The sequence below is a fragment of the Aedes albopictus genome, chromosome 1, assembly GCF_035046485.1.
Source record: "Aedes albopictus strain Foshan chromosome 1, AalbF5, whole genome shotgun sequence".
Lineage (NCBI taxonomy): Eukaryota > Metazoa > Arthropoda > Insecta > Diptera > Culicidae > Aedes > Aedes albopictus.
The window spans coordinates 254,759,763-254,780,641 of NC_085136.1; the positions used below are offsets into that span (position 1 = coordinate 254,759,763).

The 20,879-nt window shown below is 43.6% G+C and overlaps 2 protein-coding genes across 3 annotated transcripts; both read left to right on the top strand.

Moving 5' to 3' along the window:
• Window positions 1-1,315: 1,315 nt before the first annotated feature.
• Window positions 1,316-17,009, top strand: LOC134285588 (RNA pseudouridylate synthase domain-containing protein 1-like). Of its 2 annotated transcripts, none has more exons than XM_062846641.1 (4): window positions 1,316-2,381; window positions 10,289-10,538; window positions 10,654-16,238; window positions 16,308-17,009. In XM_062846641.1, exons 1-3 carry the CDS (start codon window positions 2,145-2,147, stop codon window positions 11,073-11,075), a joined length of 909 nt encoding a protein of 302 aa, XP_062702625.1. In that variant the 5' UTR covers window positions 1,316-2,144; the 3' UTR covers window positions 11,076-16,238; window positions 16,308-17,009. The 2 variants fall into 2 exon arrangements, with proteins under 2 accessions (XP_062702625.1, XP_062702626.1); XM_062846642.1 differs by having other exon boundaries at window positions 1,318-2,381; window positions 10,289-10,532.
• Window positions 6,018-7,563, top strand: LOC115267823 (uncharacterized). The gene has a single exon (XM_029875248.2). The coding sequence runs from the start codon at window positions 6,018-6,020 to the stop codon at window positions 7,098-7,100; it is 1,083 nt and encodes a 360-aa protein (XP_029731108.2). The 3' UTR covers window positions 7,101-7,563.
• Window positions 17,010-20,879: the final 3,870 nt, after the last annotated feature.

Genomic DNA, 20,879 nt, shown 5'->3' on the forward strand with positions numbered 1-20,879 from the left:
TCCACCTATGGCGAATTATCATGTTCCGAAAACTCCACAAAAGTTTCTCCGATAAAGTACACTTTCAAATCATTTTCTTCGCGCAGTCTGGGCCATAACCTGTTGGAATCCCAGCGCATTATTTTGATTTTGTATGGGATTTTGACGTTTCTTGGCCTTGTTATTTACAAAATTTCTGTATGAGTGAAAGAGAGGGAGAGACTTTCATGCAGTGCCCTATAGGGCACTGCATGAAATTCTCTCCTTCTCTTTTACTCTAACAGAAATTTTGTAAACAACAAGGCCAAGAAACGTCAAAATCCCATACATAATCAAAACAATGCAGTGCCCTATAGACTGATTTATTGAACAAAACAAGACTACTATGATCTTTAATAATATTTTAGTTACTACGATTCGTTTGTCGTCCTTGATACAACACACATTATAAGAGACACTCGTTGAAATGCTATTTAACAATTCTCGAGAAGCTCAATAAATATTGCTAATTTAGAGAAAATTTTCCACTTTACGGAAGATTGAAAAGCTACCGCAGCTGTCAGACTGATGATTTTCACCCATGTATCATCAATCAGTCCAAGGATACCTTGTATCGAGCCTTGGATACCACGCCGATGATCATTGTTTGTTGTTGCTTTTCAGAACATTTCACTTTGCAAGCATGCTTTGATTTGACCAAACTTTTCAATGATTCGATCATTTTCATGGCTGCGGTAGGATGTTGACAGCTGCGGTAGATCTCGGCGGCTACCGCAGAGTGGAAAATTTTCTAAAAATCCGCAATATTGCACAGTTCACACCAAATTGGACTGCACAGTTTGAAAGTGTGATGGTTGAAAAGTGTGACGATAAGTGCAATCGGCCTGTCTGACAGCATTTTGACGTCGAGAAATGTCAAACATTAGCACGTGGTGAGTGATTCGCCTGACTCTTCTTCGGTTTTGTTTTGATTCTCATCCATCATCAACTCTCCGAATCGACCTTCTCTCTTTTTTTCTCACCGAGAGTCGTAACCGGGCGGCCAGCTATGCAGGTTTGTGTGTTTCTTCTCATGGAAAAAGTTTGTTAAACGTGGAATTCTCGATATTGATGTCGGCAACCGTGCCCGAGCACAAAAACAGTGTGATAGGCGAAGTGCATCAAAAATCCATCTTGGAAAGCAACCAGCAATAAATAAGAGCAAAATTTTCTTACTCCAATGCGATCAGCTTGATCTTCGACCTTCTCAAACCAATCCCGAGTTCGAACAGTTTTCTTCTCTTTGGCTTCGAACAGTTTTCACGAGCGCGCGGCCAAAGCAAAACAAACTGTCAAAAACACCCCGCCGACACCGACCGCACTATGCAAGGATAACGAGAGGAAAACGACATCGCACAGTCCAAAGGAAAACCTTCGATGACATCAGCGGATGCGAGCGGATCGTGACAGGATATTCTCGCTCGTGGAAAGGACTTTCAGTCACACTCTGCAACGGAGAGCGAACGGCGGTGATGTTGTAAGTGGGCAATCGTCATCCAGTCAGTTCGGTAGTGTGGTGAAGGATTATTGTGCACAGTGCGGAGGAGCTACAAATTTTCGAGTGCGTGTCGAGGAGAAGAAAATTCATAAATTTTCCATCCTGCTGGCCCCGTCCGCGACCGAAACTAGTTGGTGATGAGAGTTCCGAAGGTGGACCGACCGTTGCAGTATTGCGATAGCCGCGTTCGAATGGCCAACAGCACGAAAAACTGCCAGGATTCGAGGGTTCCCTTGGGCCAGACGAATTTTGCTCGATGCTAGTGGAATCATTTTTGCAGCAGGATTTCCACCAGCAGCAGTAGCAGTGGAGAGAGCGAGAGCGAGATTGAAGAAGATTCGAACGAGGTGCTGGAAAACGACGGAGAGCCGTGGGAGATCGCGAGAGAAACGTCCACCAACAGGACACGAACGAGAGGAGCAAAACCCGAATGCATCGTGAATAAATAATTTGACAGATTCCGCGGAACCCAAAATAGACGACAGGAAACGCAAAGTAGGCAGATAAATAGCTAGTCCTTTTACGCTTTTCGAATCCCGGAACTGCTAGCCGCTAAGTAAATAGTAGCACATTAGTTTTAAATCGAAAATCCAATCGAGGGTCCAGCCATCACGCAGTGTAGCAAGCAATGATCGATGAAATCGTGGATCGAATCGTCCAGTTCTTCTCCACCGGACTGGTGGAGAAAATCGTCAAAGCGTTTCTGGTCCTGTGCGACCGGTTCGTGAGCTTTATCCTGTCCCTGTGCGAGGGAAACAACTACAAGAAGAAGGATGAAACGGTGGACGTTCTGTACAGTAGCGGGAACTTCCTGGTCATCAACAAGAAACACGATTTGCTCATCAATTCCAACGACACGAAAAAGGTAAGTGTTTTTTTTGTTTTTTTTTTTGTGGGATCTGGGAGAAAATTGTATTCTGTCAATTGAAGGGTAGCCTTTCTGATTAATATTTGAAACTCAGCATCAGTTGAATACTAACAGTTTGCTGTTTGTTGCAATAACAGGTGTTAACAAATCTGAAGAAAAAAAACTAATTAGGAAAAAGTTTAAACAGTCGATTTGTTGTCATCCCCATAAAGACTCATAGAAAGTATAAACGCACCCAGTTTGAAACGTTCCTTGACACGATGATTATTGGACTTCGACGTGCTTACTTTGTTGGCCAAATCCCGTTTTAGAACCTTCTGCTTATACTAAAATATTTTAATAGTTTATTTAACCCTCGAGCGATCGCGCTGTTGTATTTTATACAACACGTTGAAAAAAACCTCGCTTTTTGTAGCCAGGACTGACTACACTGGTACTGACGATGGTGGCCAACCGTGCAAGTAACGAAAGGTTACTTAATTACGCAAACCTGTTGCAATGTATGCTTAGGAGAGGTCAAGGAAACAAACATTTTTGAAATACTCCTCAACCTCGTTTTACGTCCATCGTTAGCTGTACAATGTACACATACATAAATTACATTTATTTGTTTAACATCATTAAGACAAGACATAATCAACAATAGTACGCCACAATACTCGGTTTGTGGCTGCCGCTTTCCATCCTCGGTCGCGCCCAATGCTCGCCAAGTCACGCTCCACCTGGTCCGCCCATCGTGCTCTCTGCGCTCCACGCCTTCTTGTGCCAACCGGATCAGTTGCAAACACCAGCTTTGCAGGGTTGTTGTCCGGCATTCTTGCAACATGTCCTGCCCACCGTATCCTTCCGGCTTTGGCCACCTTCTGGATGTTGGTTTCGCCGTACAGTGCAGCGAGCTCGTGGTTCACCCTTCTCCTGCACACCGCCGAAGATCGTCCTTAGCACGCGTCTCTCGAAAACTCCGAGTGCTTGCAGGTCCTCCTCGAGCATGGTCCATGTCTCGTGCCCGTAGAGGACCACCGGTCTTATTAGCGTTTTGTACATGGTGCATTTGATGCGTGGGTGAATCTTTTTCAACCGCAGTTTCTTCTGGAGCCCATAGTAGGCCCGAATTCCGCTGATGATGCGCCTCCGAATTTCACGGCTCACGTTGTTGTCAGCCGTCAGTAAGCATCCGAGGAGGACGAATTCCTCCACCACCTCGAAAGTATCCCCGTCTATCGTAACATTACTACCCAGACGGATCCGGTCGTGTTCGGTTCCGCCTACCAGCATGTACTTTGTTTTTGTATTGTATAGAGTAGTAACCTACGATTTGTTAATTGTTATCCTTGACAACCCTAGCTACCGACGCGCTTATTAGCAACCACTTGTTTATATGTAATAAACTGAAAATAAATATTCATTAGTTCTTCAAAGCTCAACCAGCAAACACGCGTTTTCCATTCCTCTCAAGAGGTGATGGGCCCAGAGCTGGCAAAAGCTTGAAATAATCGTTTGGCAAAGTTCGTGCAAGTTTCCGGAATGGTTCTTCCAAGGGATAACCAGAGTTCTCGTGGCGGTTCAAGCACTAGCAGAGGAACGGGAGGAATCGGCGATGGCGCGACTACTAGTGGAGTTGGTGTGCGACCAGGAGCTCCGATTCGAACGTTTGGAGGTGCTGTAAACCTACCGGCCATGGAGAAGCTCAAAGGAAGGCAGAATTATGCATCGTGGGCGTTTTCAATGAAAATGGCGTTAATACGTGAAGATACGTGGCGTGCGGTCAAGCCGTTGGAAAATGTTGCAGTCGACCCGGATATGAATGACCGAGCATTGGCGACTATCTGTTTAAGCTTAGAGAAGCACAACTTTAGTTCGGTCAAGCATGCGGAAACCGCTCAACAAGCATGGGAGAAACTGCAGCAAGCTTTCCAGGACAACGGAATGATTCGACGATTTGGTCTTCTGGACAAGTTGACGACGATCAAGTTGGAAGAATGTGATTCTGTGGAAGATTACGTCGATAAGTTGGTGACAACAGCAGATGATTTGAGCGAAATCGGTTTTGAAGTCAACGATCAATGGCTGGCTTCATTGCTGCTGAAAGGATTGCCCGAATACTACAATCCGATGATTATGGGCCTTCAAGCATCGGGCATGGAGTTAACCGCGGATGTAGTGAAGACGAACATAATCCAAGACGTCAAATGGCCTTTGAAGAGTTCCAGCGCTAAGGGTGCTCTCTATTCGAAACAGAAGTGGAAGCGAACGAAAGGTGGTGCAGAAAAGAAGAGCGGTACCTGTTTTACATGCAAGAAAACGGGGCACTATGCTGCCAATTGTCCTCAGAAGCAACCTTCAAGCTCTTTCAAGCCTAAAGGTAAAGCTTTTTGTGTCTCGTTAGCGATGGGATCCGGAAGAGAAGAAGATTGGTATTTTGACTCCGGGGCAACTTCGCACATGACGCGGACCGAGGAAGGATTCTACAAGCAAACGGACTGGGTACAATCAATCGAAACCGCCAGTAGTCAAAGCATCAAATCTGTGGCTAGAGGATCGGTGAAGCTGGAACTGGAAGAAGGGGAAATAGAAGTAAAAGACGTTTGGATGGTGCCGGACTTGACAACGAACCTGCTTTCAATTAGCAAGGTTTGCGCCAAGAATATGACATTGTTATTCAAAGCGGAAGGATGTGAAGTTCGAGACGAGGATGGCGATATCGTGGTCACCGGTACTCAGGAGAATGGAATGTATAAGCTGAATCAGAAGCGATCGGAACGAGCGTTAGTGACGGACAGTACCAACTTGTGGCACCGAAGGCTAGGACATTTGAATCAGCAGTATTTGACCAAGCTTCCTACGATGTTGGACGGAGTGTCGCAACGACTTGGTGCAACAGCGGACTGCATCGCATGCGCTCAGGGTTAGCACACAAGAAGTTCTTTTCGTTCTAGTTCGTCGCGGGCAGAAAATTCGTTGGACTTGGTGCATTCCGATGTTTGCGGACCGGTAGAAATCTCATCGATTGGTGGAAGCCGTTACTTCGTAACCTTTGTCGACGATGCCAGTCACAAGGTGTTGGTGTACTTCTTAGAATTCATCAGCATCACACTGAGCAGGGAAATGGGAAACGAATCGTACCTCACTGAGATGGCCGATAAACACGAAGACCTGCTCTATCAGGTCCACCCGTCGGATCGGGAAATGCCATTCCTGATGCAAATGCGGTATTTCGAAAGAGTGGAGTTCGATAGGGTCGTCAAAACAACACTAACGAAAAACCAACCGAAGAAGGACAACGCAAACGCTAAAGTCTGGCAAACGCTATTCAAGGAAACTATGGACACCACCTACAGGCAACACCACAAGGTTTTCACCGATGCTTCCAAAACGGCCACGAACGTGTCGCAACGACTTGGTGCAACAGCGGACTGCATCGCATGCGCTCAGGGTTAGCACACAAGAAGTTCTTTTCGTTCTAGTTCGTCGCGGGCAGAAAATTCGTTGGACTTGGTGCATTCCGATGTTTGCGGACCGGTAGAAATCTCATCGATTGGTGGAAGCCGTTACTTCGTAACCTTTGTCGACGATGCCAGTCACAAGGTGTTGGTGTACTTCTTAGAATTCATCAGCATCACACTGAGCAGGGAAATGGGAAACGAATCGTACCTCACTGAGATGGCCGATAAACACGAAGACCTGCTCTATCAGGTCCACCCGTCGGATCGGGAAATGCCATTCCTGATGCAAATGCGGTATTTCGAAAGAGTGGAGTTCGATAGGGTCGTCAAAACAACACTAACGAAAAACCAACCGAAGAAGGACAACGCAAACGCTAAAGTCTGGCAAACGCTATTCAAGGAAACTATGGACACCACCTACAGGCAACACCACAAGGTTTTCACCGATGCTTCCAAAACGGCCACGAACGTGGCCTTTGCAGTCTACGACGAAACTGACTCGGAAGTTATCAGCGAGGGAATCAACAACAACTTTTCCATCACGAACGCCGAACTCCTTGGTATCCTTAAAACGGTGGAACTAATCAAAAACAAGGGCTACAAGAAGGCAGTGATACTCACGGACTCCAGAAGTGCCTGCGATATGTTGCTTAACGAGAAATCCTTTGAAGAAAATTACGTGCTTGCGGAAGTCTACAAAGAGTTCTACGGAATGCGTGGAAACAACATCCGGATCCAGTGGATTCCAAGCCACATGGGTATTCAAGGAAGCGAGAAGGTTGACCAAGAGGCAGTGAACCAAACTAGACTTCCTCAAACATTCTTCAACACAATCACCATGAGTGATGCGTTAGTAGTGAGCAAGCAAGGAATTTGGGACGAGTGGACGAGAAAGTACCAAAGACTGTCAAACGATAAGGGAAAATGGCATTTCCAAATCCAAGAGCGACCTTACAACAGGAAGATATGGAGTAAAAACCTTCTACTGAACCCGGATGAAATCAAAACCCTCAGCAGAATCAGAACCGGACACTGTTTGACCAAGGAAAGGAAAGCCATGTGGGGGTTGGAAAAGGATGACCAATGTGAATGGTGTGAAACAACTGGAAACCTGAAGCACATACTGTACGACTGCCCACGATACAATCAGTCAAGAGTCGAACACTCAGCTCTTGAGTATATGAAACCCCTTGAAACAATACTACTGGAGAATTTTGAAGAAGAGTTGAAGCAAATTGTGCACTTCCTGAAAGTGAACCAAATCCACATCTGAGCCAGGATCCTGGCGAGCCAGGATCTGAGCTTTAAACCCGGAAATGAACTTCCTGACGAATGGAGTTTTCAAACGTGGGCTTGTCACCAGCATTACAAATGTCTGTTGAGAGTGCGACATCTGTCTCCCCATCTGTGGGCGGCAATAAGAGAGACACTTGGACAATAGGTTTGCATAATACAGTTCACTGTAAGAGTCCGTGTAATAAACATCGCTGTATCGTACGTTCGTCGTTTTTCCACTGTATACGCGAATACCGAAAGTTCCCCGGATCGATTCCCTGGTTCCGTCGTCGGTAGTGGTTCTACTGCATGGCCAGTCCGCTGTGGTCCACTTCGCTCTACAATGTCAATGTTCTTGGAAGAGAGAAACTGTAACAGGTACTCACCTCTGGTGTTTATATTGGTACTTCCCCATACGGCGTGATGTGCATTTGCGTCGCACCCTCTGACGAAGGGGATGTTGTGTCGGTGACTGTAGGCAACGAGCGCAGCTATTTCTAGAGGGGGGGGGGGGGCACGTCGTCTGGGAAGTATGCTGAGACCACCAAGATCCCTCTACTCCCTCTAGCGGAAGATACCTCCATCCTGACCGCTACGATGTCCCTTTTTATAAATTCTGAAATTGTGAAGTATTTACAGTAGTTATGTAATAAAATAGCCGCTCTAGGAGAAAGCTGGCTGTCATCATATACCAACTTACATGAGTGTTGTGGAATACCTTGTATTCTGGATTTATTGGCCCATGGCTCTTGAATGAGGGCCACGGTTAAATTCTCTTTGGTGAACCTCCGACAGAGCACACCCGTAGCGCTCTCAGCATGGTGGAGGTTCACTTGCAGAGCTTTAGTCGCCATTTCCGGGGTTCCCGCTTTTTTTTTCGGATGACGACTGTCCGGCTTTGGATGTTGCGGATCATCAGGATGTCGTTTCATGTTAAAGTTTGGGTTGTTTCTCTTCCCTGTGCGACTTGGTCCACCAGTTTCGCTTCTGTGGTCAAGCGATCGCTTTTTGCACCCCCTTTGCCCTGTTTAGATACCTCTGGTTTGGTACCACTAGAGCAGGTAAGCTTCGCAGAGCATGTAAGCTTCGAGCTTTTTTTTTTAGAGGCGGACAGGCTGCCTTTATGGCTGGCCTCTACTGTGAAGATCCATTCGACATGAATACCTTTCAAAATAAATCGTTTCACAATACGCCAATTAGGGTAATTGATCCGATCATGGAGGAGTTAAGCACTGGGTTCATGCTTAAACCACAATTGTATCGCCCCAAGCAAACTTTTTACATGGATTGAATTGAAAATAATAAAATCCATCCTTAACCTACGGGAAAATAACGAAATATTGCCACTTTGATGTTGTTATGAGCATTTTATTCGTTTTTATCTGAAAGAACATTGTGTTCCTAATGTTGCGGTATTTGTTCCTAATGTGTTGCGGTATTTGTTCCTATTGTTGCGGTATCCCATTGAAATCATATGGGATACCGCAACATTAGGAACACTACCGCAACAATAGGAACACAGCAGCAAACACATTAAGGAAAATATTTTTTTTAAATAGGTTTTTGAGCAAATCTTTAGCAAACAAATGGTGCAATCTCATAATTTAAGCACCATACATCTATTAAAAATACCATTTGGTAACATTTCAGTCGAAAAAGTGCTCAATTGCCATTACCGCAACATTAGGTACTACCACAACGATGGGAACAATTACCCTAGTTGTTATAATGTCATTTTGTCTTTCTATGTCATAGAGAGCCTTTATTCGGTCGTCGTCATAGCTGGAGCTTTGTGGGAATAATGCTCGGAATGGACGTGGAATCGCCACTTCGTCCATTGCCATCAGCTCTGCATCTTCCCAGGGGTTCATGGATGGGGATATTCTCTTCAACCACTCAGCAGTTTCTTGATCCTTACAGATTAGAACCATGTAACCGTACTTGTAGATGAGGTTGTTGAATTTGGGTTGTATTGGCTCGTTTCGCTGTTGAACTACTCTGAGCAGAAGTGCTTCTTGTAGAAGGCCTAGCTGGGCTGTAGTGAGTTGGACGGTGGGAAAATCTTTGGGTATTATCCCGACCTTCACGCTTTTGCCCATATCACTGTAGCTGATACCAGCTGGGTAACTCTCGTTGAGACCGTCCCACTATTTGCACCATGTCTTCAAAAATGTTTAAGGTGGCGATTTTCTTTTTACAAAAGTGCAGATAACTTCTGATAGGAAAAAGATACATCTCTAAATTTTTGATATATTGTGTAAAAATGTCCCAGCTTTCGATTGACGCAAGAAATTTAAAAATCGGTGGTTGCCAACATGGTGAAAAAAATGTTTTGGGAGATAAATTCAAGATGGCGGCCGAAATCAATATGGCCGACCAAACTTTTTATAACTGCAAAGAGTACCTCTATCTTTTCTCTTTCCAACAACCTATAGTTTTTAAGTGGTTTCTGGCGAAACTTTCGAGTTATAACGGTTTAAATGAGCCAACAATTCACCAAAATCGAGGGGTTCACCAAAATGCTTGTGGCTTTAACTAACGGGGGGTCCACCAATTTGATTAACCAAATGCATTTTCCTTACTTTTTTGGGGAGAACTTTCAGAAAATCGCCACCTTAAACATTTTTGAAGACATGGTGTAAATAGTGGGACGGTCTCAGCGAGAGTTACCCAGCTGTTTCCCTCATGGGTGAGTTTTGTGGTCCAGACTCGTTTTTCTGAGGCACGCGGTTTGAGGACTGTTGGGTGCGCTCTCTCGGATCCAGATGATGCTTCCCCCTTTTTTGTTTGGGGTCCTCTGTAGCGGATTTGTCTAGGTCGTTTCTCGAGCGTTTTGAGAAAGCGGGCTCGCTCTTCTTATTCAGGATTATTGATAAGGCCTCATTCCGGTTTTTTCCCTTCTCCCGGAGCTGACTCAGAGTATTCTCCACTTCGCTCTCACACGACTGAAAAAGGCAGTCGACACCTTGAAGGTTGTTTGTAGACTTTGTATTAATTTTTGGTCCCACGAGTAGCTAGGGGAATGAATGTCCACTGCACTAGTGCCCAGCCGTAGTACAGTAAGGGCTGCTTACTGGGGTGTTTGCCCTGGTGCACACCAGGCTCCGTTCGCGGTTGAGCATGGTTAGAACCCCCTCAACCCAACATCATATTTTCACGATATGTTTATCTCATTCCTCCTTTCAGAAAACGGTCCAAACCATTATGCGGAAGCAGTTCCCGGAGTACGTGCAGGACAACCTGACGCATGATTTCTACTTTGCCCACCGGTTGGACTTCGCCACCAGTGGGATCCTGTGCATTCCACTGAACAAGAACGCCTGCAAGGAAGTCTGCCAGGTGTTCGAGGAGCAACGGGCGCGAAAGTATTACCTGGCGCTGCTGCGGGGCCACACGGACTTCGACGAGGAAGTGATCGACATTGCGATCGGTGAGTGTGAGTTTCCATTATTGGTTATGTATTTATTCATGAATTTTGGGTTTGAAATCATTAGAGTAACTAGAGGGAATTGCGCCTGTGTATTCGTAAGCATAACTCTGGAATTTTCCAGGCGAGGACATCCGGTTCAAGGACACCAGCAAGAAAATGTGCACCATCCTGGAGGATGAACTGTGCCAAAATCCCCGCCGCAGCATCACCAAAGTGCTGGTGCTGGATCGAGGCTACTACAATGGGAAGCCGGTCACCAAAGTGCTCTTGCGACCAATCACCGGCCGGCGCCATCAGCTCCGGTTACACTGTTCCCAGATCGGGCACGTGATCGTCGGCGACTACACGTATAGTTTGAAGATCGACACGTCGCCGCCGCGAATGTTTCTCCATGCCTTCCGCTTAGTGCTGCCCAATTCGTTCGAGAACATCGACATCCAAACGGAGGACCCCTTCACGGAGAAGGCCCTCAAGTACAAGTGGAAGGTGGTCGAGCAGGTGAACGCCGTTGGGAACGCGTTCGATCTGATAGATTCTTTTTAACATTTGTGGGAACCATGTAGTTATCAACTGCGTAGGACTCGCACGTTTACGTTTCGGCTGGAGCAGTTTCGGCGGCGGTTAAATGTAAATATTCGATCGATTTCGCGAATTTACTCGCTTTAGGTTCTAGCGTCGTCCTCTTCTCGCTGCTCGCCAAGGAGCAGAAGCCTAGTACGGATCGGCGGTGTGCACTCGGACGACGACGAAAGGCATCGACGACAATCCCTGGGTTCCCCGGTCGGAGGAGAAGGTGGGACGAGCCCGGGAGGGAGGGGACGGCACGGTTAGATTTTTCCAGAATCCGCGGAATTCTTTACTCTAGTAACAAAACCATTTAGACGTATTATGTAAATTATTATGACGAAAGACCTTCGAACGTTATGGCAGCGCGCGTGCCCCAAAAACGGAACACAATTCCAATCCAGATAGCCATTTTTGAAAGGTAGTTACGGTGACGGAAGCGTACAATAAGGTCGAACATAAGTGATAGAGCGTAACACAGCGAAGGGGACATCTCGTTCGAGTAGGACCGGTCGTTGAGGATGAAGAGATAGACGTGTTCAGCCACATTCACACTATTGAGAATCTAAAATCTATAGTTACACATTTGATCTTATAATTAGTTGAAGTTTAGGAGTATTTACTTATCGAGAATTACTACAAAAGTCCTCTAGATTACAGGAGAGGGTGCAAACACGTTGGCGAACCGAGAGATGAACTAGATAGTGATTTGATTTTCATTCTAAATGCTGGTGGTGCGTAGGCTATTTTTATATTTGTTTAGTTTTGTTTTAATTGAGGCACAGACAAACAGACGTAACACTCTTCAAAACGGCTTGGCGCATGCGCCAGAGGCGCTAGTGTTCGATCGCTTTGACGTTCGCCAGTGTACGTTCACGTTGCTGAATGATGCAAACTAAAATTACAGGCGATTTGTGTAGTAGTGTGCGTGTTAGAAAACGTCAAGTCGAAATCCATCATGGCCGACAGTGTCTCGCGCGGTTATACCAACAGGTGGCAGTGTGCTCATGAAAAAGACACCGGTCAAAAGTTTTTGATGAATTTTCTTTAAGAGTTACGTGTATTTCACGACGTATTCCACGTATGACGGCAGGCAACATTAGTCAAACTAATCAGAGCTTGTTGAATCATTCTTAGTTTTGCATTTTTATTTTAGAAAAACGATTATTTTCCTTTCCCTGGAGAGATTTGAGGGAGTCGAAGTGGTGTCACAACGTCATCGAACTTTTCGAGGGGTGAAATTCGTGGAAACAGTTGAATACGGATAAATAGTGGAGAAAATGGTTTCAAAAGGCAATTCTTTTGGGAAGCCTTCCGACATGCTATGAAAGCAACCGGACAACCTTGCTTATTCTAATAGACGATGAACTTTGATGCGTATCGCCAGGAAACTACAGGAGATCGATGATGTCGATCGATTGTCGTTGAATTTGCGTTCAAGGTAGAAGCAAAGAAGATCACCTGCCATTTTGCGGAATAAAAGGGCATAAGTCGTGTTAAACTTACGTTCTACACTTTAAAATGGCAGCCACAAGTGCGGCAGAACTACTTAATGAACGGATGAAAGGGTAGATTGAGTTCAAACGTTTCAACTAGATTTTCGGAGCTGGTAGAAATGCGTGTTGATCGTTCGGTGTCTAGAATCCAAGAAGGCCCGACAGTAATCGGACAACGTGTCGGTGTTCATGAGTCCTGCAGTTCACATTCTGACGCGCATTTAGCTGCGGTCTTCATCGATCTACGAGCCGAGACTGCTTAGTCGGTCTATTCGATGACTTTTTGTTGGAAATAAAAACAAACGAGGCTTTGTTCTCCAATCCCAGGCACTGACTGATATCGCTACCACCGCAGTGCCTCTCCTTTATGCAATCTAGGTATAACATATTTACAATTTATTTCCATTTATTACCAGTTGATACCTAGCTCTTCACTGAGCTGTGTGATGCACCTGCAAGGATGTACCTACCTGTCGTGTCCGGACGGACACCGTTGCAATCCAGGTCAACCAATTCTGCCGGTCGAAACTCTTTTTTTTTCGAAGAAGGATGCAAATGATGCAATCTACTCGTGCAAAATACTTTACAAGACTGACGTTTCATTTCATCATGATTGTTTGCTTTGTTTTCCGGTGGCGCATCGTTGCTGCCAATGCTATATGCCCTGTTTCTCACTTTCTCTGTATCCCTCTCAATCCCTACACTGCCATTCAACACTTTTTTTTGCTATAAAAACATTTGAAATTTGTTATTACACTCAAAACCGTATTATTATTTTTTTTTTACCCGAATTACATTTATAGCAAAAGCACTTAAAGAATAAATTAACTTGATAAATCAAGATATATGAAGAAGAAAGATTGCCGACAAACCTGTGAACTAGAACATGAAACTGAAGCACAATCCGGCTCGCAATCCGGGTAATAGTATGGCAAGATTCATGACTAGCTGAAAGCGTTCGTTCTGGATTCTGCTGATCGAGCAATGGCTGAATGGTTCGTCGATTCCGACGTGATGACATCCAGTACCAGACCACACCAGATTTACGCTTGCTTGCGCCTTCTCGTTGTTGGAGATCCAGGTCGTATCAGCGGTTGCTGGCTTCGGATCGGCAGTTTCTGCTTCGGCAGAGCAGTTTCCTCACCGCGTATTCTCGCCGTTTAGCTTTGTGATCGTAGCTTTTGTGTCCGTCATATTGTTTTCACAAGCACTTCCAACCAAGGTTGGCATGCCGCACAGAAACTGTGCACAGTGCAGCTCATTTCCATATTTAAACCGTTAACTTTTGCTCAGAAACTGAGGAGCATGCCGTCCCTGCTCCCTACAAAGCTCGAATCGAAAACATACTACAAAGATCCACAAAACTCACGCACTTCCAGCGCTAACTGGGTCCATAACCTATTGGGCTTGAGTTTATAGCGGAATGAAATCTGGAGCTCGATTTGATTAGGTCGAATGTAACATGTACCGCAAACTGAGAAAATGGCAGGCAAAGTTATGAGAAGCAAAATCAAATCTCATTTAACATTACAACTGCTAAACTCACATAAAATCACCCATGGCACACATTTGATCCCAACAAATATACTAACTGCTATGTATTTGCAAATCATGCAGAAATAACGTGCGATCGATTGAAAATAAAATTTTAGGTCTCTTTGATCGGTGAGATTTCTTTTTCGACCATCTGAACCAATGCCACTTCCGACCTTCTTCCGAACTGTCATTTACATTCGACCTAGCTAATCAGACCCTTTGCAGCTTGACAGGTTGTTTACGACTTTGAGGTTAGAATCTGATAAGACTTTTTATCGATTCCTGTTTACATTCGTCAGGCTCATTCGACCTCTTGCACGGTGTTTGTGCACTTAAGTTATTTTACTTTTCGATAGTTTTTTAACAATTTAATTAAGTTCTCTCAGTGAATTAAGTGCAGATGAAAAGTATAGAGTTCCGGTGATGTGTCTATTCAAAAAAAGAACTAATTGAGCAGCGGCAGTGGGGTTTTGTGCTAGGTAAAATTGATTTTGTTTCTTACGACCCTCTGCTCGTGGGTGATGGACATTCGACCCACCGGTTGTCTATTTAAAAATGTTATAATTATTAATAAGTCCATGCAAGTAAGTACATTTAGTGAATAATGCACTGCGGTTGTGATAATATCGCAAACATAGCAAATCTATTAAGTTTTTAGCGCAATTAACGAGTTTTTCATTACCACAACAAACATTCGACTTTCGTTGTAGAGAATGTGATTTACGGCTATTTGATAAGGACCTAAGTAACAAAACGAGATTCTATGAAAATTTAGCACATACGTCATTAAAAGTTTTGCTTATATTTTTTCGCTAGGAGTTAAATGAAATACATTGTTTCAAGTGAATAATAAAGTAACTCAAGACGATTATGTTGCTAGCAAAAGGTCAATTTTTGTGATTTTGTTACTTAGGACCTAATCAAATCGAACTCCAGAAATGCTGAGTTTAACGAACAAAACGAAGCTTTTGATTGTGGGATATCTTGCTTCACCAACGTTATTTTAAAATGATTTTTACGTTAACTTTTAAAGTGAATTCCAGCCGGATCTGTCGTGGATCGTTGTGGATGCCCCTATTTATCTTACTGTTCCAAAAATCAAAGTTTTTGGTATACATTCTCAACATTTTGTATTTAGTTTTAATAGGTTTTCGCTTTCTTCAACAATCAAATTTGTAAATTCTGTTTTTTGTTTCATGTGGGTTTTGCGTGTTTTCTTTAGTTCTTAACAATTTTCTATTAATTTCTTTATCGGTACGATTCGCCAAATAAGTGGCAGTATCACCAAGTATCACCAGCACCATCCGCTGAAAAATGTCAAGTTACAGATTGCCAACCACGTGCAGGTAAATGCGTCGAGCAGCATGAAACCCATAGCACACGATTTCCGTTTCCGCGACATTTGGACGTCTTTTGCAAAGTGCTGAACTAGCATCCCAAGCCGTGTAACAAACTTCTCTTTGTAGACTAGATAACCTATAAAAGAAAAGAAAAACTAATCAGCCGAACGGACAAAGTTGTTCAAGAGCTAGAATTGCAAAATATGTATATCGCCCAGCACTAAGTTTTTTTTTTGTAGGAAAATGGTCACAAGAAAACAAGAATACAGACAGCGTGTCTCGAGCCAAAAAAAAGAATATCAATCCGAACGGAACAGATTCAAGATTAGAACACTATTCTTTTCACTTGTAAAACTATTCAGAATGCTTAGGAAAAATCGATCGGAAGACATACTTTGCGTTTATATTGAATCGAACTTCTTAAATTTCGGCGTTATGCGTTTTGAATTTTCCGTAGATTGTAAAATATCTCAATAGAGCAACATTGAATTAAATGAGGAAACAATAGAACTTTATATACATGCAGAGAAGCGAATGGTAGGGTTCGAACAGAAGCTAGTTGTTCAGTTCTCTATATTCCGTTACGTTGAAGTTGAGTTTAGAATCTTTGATTGCAATCAGCTGCCGCCTGTGTATGCTTAGAAGAAGCCGGCTTACGAGATCAACCTGAACTGAATACGTTTAGCGGAAGCAAGCTTTTGAGATCTTCTCGTCAACGTCAATCTCCCGACAGCGACGTGAGGATCGGTTCCGAGGATTTACTATAGAATGTAAGTATTGGCCTTCTGCGGCCTTATGTATACAATCTCACTAACACATGCTTCTCCTCACCTTTTCAGCACGTTCTATTCAATATGGCCGATGTATGAATTCTTTGCCACACTGCCAATTTACGCTTCTTTTACGAGTCTCCTTATGAACGCGCGACGACTTTGGAGCGAATAGATCAAAACAAATCGAAAGGGACAACTCAGGAAGGTTTAGTTAATGTTTCGGAAGGATGCGGCAGCTGTATCGAGTTATTCCCCTTAGTTTGTGTTCAATGGATAACTGTTTCTCAATTGCCTAGAAGTTTTGCCCTTTCTTAACTTACAAACAATCACAAAATACACACAAACACATTCACACTATTGTCAGTCGACGGAAAGCATTCCAAGAGCTATACGAATGACCCATTCGAGGGATATTGTTAAAAAAAGCTTACAAAAACGAACATAAATACGAAAATTCTTTCACAGAACAACCAACACATACATACATTTGTTGAATGGAACCAATCTCTCTCTCTCTGCCTGACAAAAGTAAAAAAAAAAAGATAAAAACGAAAAATATTGCACTAAAAACAAAACCAACAAACAAAGCAAACAATAGTGGTAGTTTCGTCAAGGAAACCCCAACAAGTGTACGTAAAATGCAGCGCAAAGAGTAAGTGAAAAGAACTGACACCTCCTTGTTTGAAATATCAAAACATCAGAGAACCAGAGAGAAAGAAAACAAAATACAATAGGAAATAAAATAATGCTTTTTTGAAGTCATTGAAAGGTGGGGTGGTTTTGAATGGAAAGAACAACGCCTCATGCTTTTTGGTCTTTCTTAAAGATGGTTTGTAACGGCTGATGGTCCGACTCCACAATCACCTTCTTCCCTCCGAATATGTATTGGTCAAAACGTTTACACGCAAACAGGATCGCCAGCGTCTCCTTTTCGATTTGCGCGTATCGCTGCTCTGTAACCGACAACATTCTGGACGCGAACATTATCGGCCGGCCTTCTTGGAGCAACACCGCTCCCAACGCATATCCGCTCGCATCGCATTGTATAGTTATTTGCAGTTCAGGGTCGAAATACTTCAGTGACGAAATGTTGGTAATCTTCTCCTTCAACTGGTTGAAAGCTACCTGCTCCGGTTTTCCCCAAGTCCACCGATCTCCTTTCAATAAGTTTCTCAGGGGCACACTTACCTCCGATAGACGAGGGATGAACTTCGCCATGTAAGGTATGCACACAGCAAAATCTAGCCACCGCATTTTGGATAGAAATTTCTCTATTTTCAACGAATCGTGGCAATCTCTGGCGCAAATGAAAGCTTATTGTGTAAGGAATCGAAAAATATTTAGTTCGAGATATATTTAAACATTGTGTTTAAAATAGAGTCAAGAGAGCAAGAAGTCCTCGAAAAGTTTTTGCACAAACGTGCTGAAAATCTGACAATGTACATTAAAGCGACCGTCCCCGCAGACCTAAGTTAGCTTTCAAGTATTCGGTTCTATACATCATTACAACCTGGAAAGGTTGCAGATCAACTTAAGAGCAAGAAAAAATCGAAGTTTGGCAAGAAATACATAGTTTGGTCAACAATATGAATTTGTGGTTTGAAAAACCGAGCTTTTAGAAATACATGTACAGCAAATCATCTTTTTCACTACGGGAAATGTCGGGAAAAATGGCTGGCACCCCTTATTCAAAAGCTTAGATATTGTGTATTGATTTGAATTGATTTTTGTCCCCTGTTTTTGGCGGAGAATGCTTGCGTTTGTATGCAGAAAACTATGTAGATATTGTACTGCATTTTTCCAAAAAAAACGTAAAATCTCATACACTTCAAAACTCAACCCAATTGAACAATATTGAGTAACCGTGAATTGGAACCTTCAAAAAATGTCAAGAACGACTGCTTTCATCGAAAAATAAGATTGATTTTGACACAAAGGTGGTAAAAATTTCTTAGCATGCGGTCGAAGGTACTGTGCAAAACTTTACGGAAGGACTCAAGCTCAAAACTCGAGATGATGGATATAACAAGTCAAATCAGCAATGTCTTGATGTTGTTTTAAAAGTAAATTAATGCTTTTTTACGATGAATTGCTTTTGGTTTGGGAACAAGTTGGAATGAATTATTACTGCTTGATTTTCTTTGGCCAGATTTTGCTGTGCGCATACCTTACGTCGCCAGTCCCACGAACCGATGTAGCTCGGCCACGTTCTTCGGCTCAGGCATCTCTTGTATTGCCGATGTTTTCAGAGGATCCGGTTTCAGGCCTTCTTTTGACAATATATGTCCAAAAAACCGCACCTCCGTCTGATTCAGCTTCATCTTGTTCCGGTTCAGCTTTATTCCCTTCTCTTGACAACGTTGCAACAGGGCGGCTAGATTTTTGTTATGATCTTCCGTGGCTTCCTGCTGTGTTTTTCCTCGCCCAACACAGAGGATATCGTCAACGAGCACCTCGATACCCTCCAGCCCATGTAGTGCTTCTTGGAATTTGAGCTGAAAAATTTCTGGCGCACATGACAGACCGAAGGGCAGCCTCTTTCAGACGTACCTACCCTCGGGTGTCCAGAAAGCTGTCAATCTGCTGCTACTGTCGGTCAACTCCGAGGTCAACTCTACGTGCCAAAATCCGTTTCGGACGTCTAGTGTCGAAAACACCTTGACATCTTTCAGATCTGGAAGTATCTCCTCCAAGGTTGCCATCTGATACCTCGGACGCTTGATGGCACGATTCAAATCCGTAGGATCCAGGCAAATTCGAATTTTGTCCTTCCGCATCACTATGACGATATTACTCGTCCACTCTGTACACGGAGAGACGAAACTACCCAAAAGTGAGTTCTTTCCACCCAACTTCGGGGTTGCGTGCGTCAAGCCAATTTTGAGTTGATGGAATCGATGTTTTTGTTGGGTTGTTCCCGCTTGCTTCCATGTGAAAAAAATACCTAATTTTAAGTTTTTTCCACTCAACCGAAATTTTGACTAGGTTGTATTCACTCAAAATTGAGTACTGTGCTAGAAACTCAGTTTTGGCTTGACGCACGGAACTGCAAAAGTTGGGCTGTTTCTCTCTTCACTCTCTGACAACAACAGAAAGAGCGCATGAAAAGGGAGATGAAAAAGAACTCAAAATTGAGTATAAAAGTACCTAATTTTGAGTTTTTCAGTTTCTCCGTGTAGGTTCATTCCAAGGGGTTGGTCACTCGGCACATTGTGCCCGGCACATCTAGGCACACATGCCGGCACATCTCGGCACACATGCCGGCACAATCCGGTACACATGGGCACAACATAGAAATCCAACTTTGCGGTATGGAATCAAACTGTCATTATACTTACGATTGCACAAAATCCCTTCATACAGATTCTAGACAAGTGTTCTGGGTGGAATTTTGTCGGTAAACACCGACTAGACCAATAACATTCGCCAAACATAGACAGGATTTAAATTAGCGCAAAAACATTCTAAGAAAATATTCCACTGGGCACATTCGGCACACCTCCGGCTCGTTCGGCACACTTCGGCACACACTGAAAAACAACCGGCACAGTTTAGGCACATATTGGCACACGCTCAAAAATCACGGCACAAATAAAGTGTGCTGAATGACCAACCCCAAGGGGTTGGTCATTCGGCACATTGTGCCCGGCACACTTGCTGGCACATCTCGGCACACATGCCGGCACAATCCGGCACACATGGGCACAACATAGAAATCCAACTTTGCGGTATGGAATCAAACTGTCATTATTCTTACGATTGCAAAAAATCCCTTCATACAGATTCTAGACAAGTGTTCTGGGTGGAATTTTGTCGGTAAACACCGACTAGACCAATAACATTCGTCAAAAATAGACAGGATTATAATTGGGTTTTTAAATTGAGAAAAATGTATTGATTTTTTTATTTTATACAAAAGAGCACCTTTTTATGAGCCACTATGATTTTTTTTCAGATTTTTAGAACTTTGTTTTGGTACATAAAAACAACTTCAAAGATATTTTTTGAAATCACCTTTTGACAGCTGGGCAACCGTTTGACAGCTTCGCCCAGTATAAACTGCGACGAGGGGTGATTCAACAAATCGCTCCCATACAAACTTCAAATTGATTTTTAAATAGGTTCCCGGATCCCAAAATTAATGAAAATTTGGATTTCGGCTCAGTTTGACAAGCAGATTCAGAATATCGGATTATCTCAACACCGTTAAAGAAGCCAATTAGCGCAAAAACATTCTAAGAAAATATTCCACTGGGCACATTCGGCACACCTCCGGCACGTTCGGCACACACTGAAAAATAGCCGGCGCAGTTTAGGCACATATTGGCACACGCTCAAAAATCACGGCACAAATGAAGTGTGCTGAAAATAGAGTTAATAAACTATAGAGGACGAATGTCGCTGCTGTTCCCTTTGTTCTCGTTCGCAAACATCCCGGGTATCTATCTGTCAAACTGCATACTTTTTCACATTGACACTTATATCCATTGGCGAAACTACAATGTTTTCACAGGGGGTGCACTACGAACAAAAATTCATTAGTTCATCCATTCATCATTCATCACCCCATATCGCCCAGCAATGCATCAAAATTCTTGGGGGTGCCTGGCACCCCCGGCACCCCCAGTAGTTTCGCCT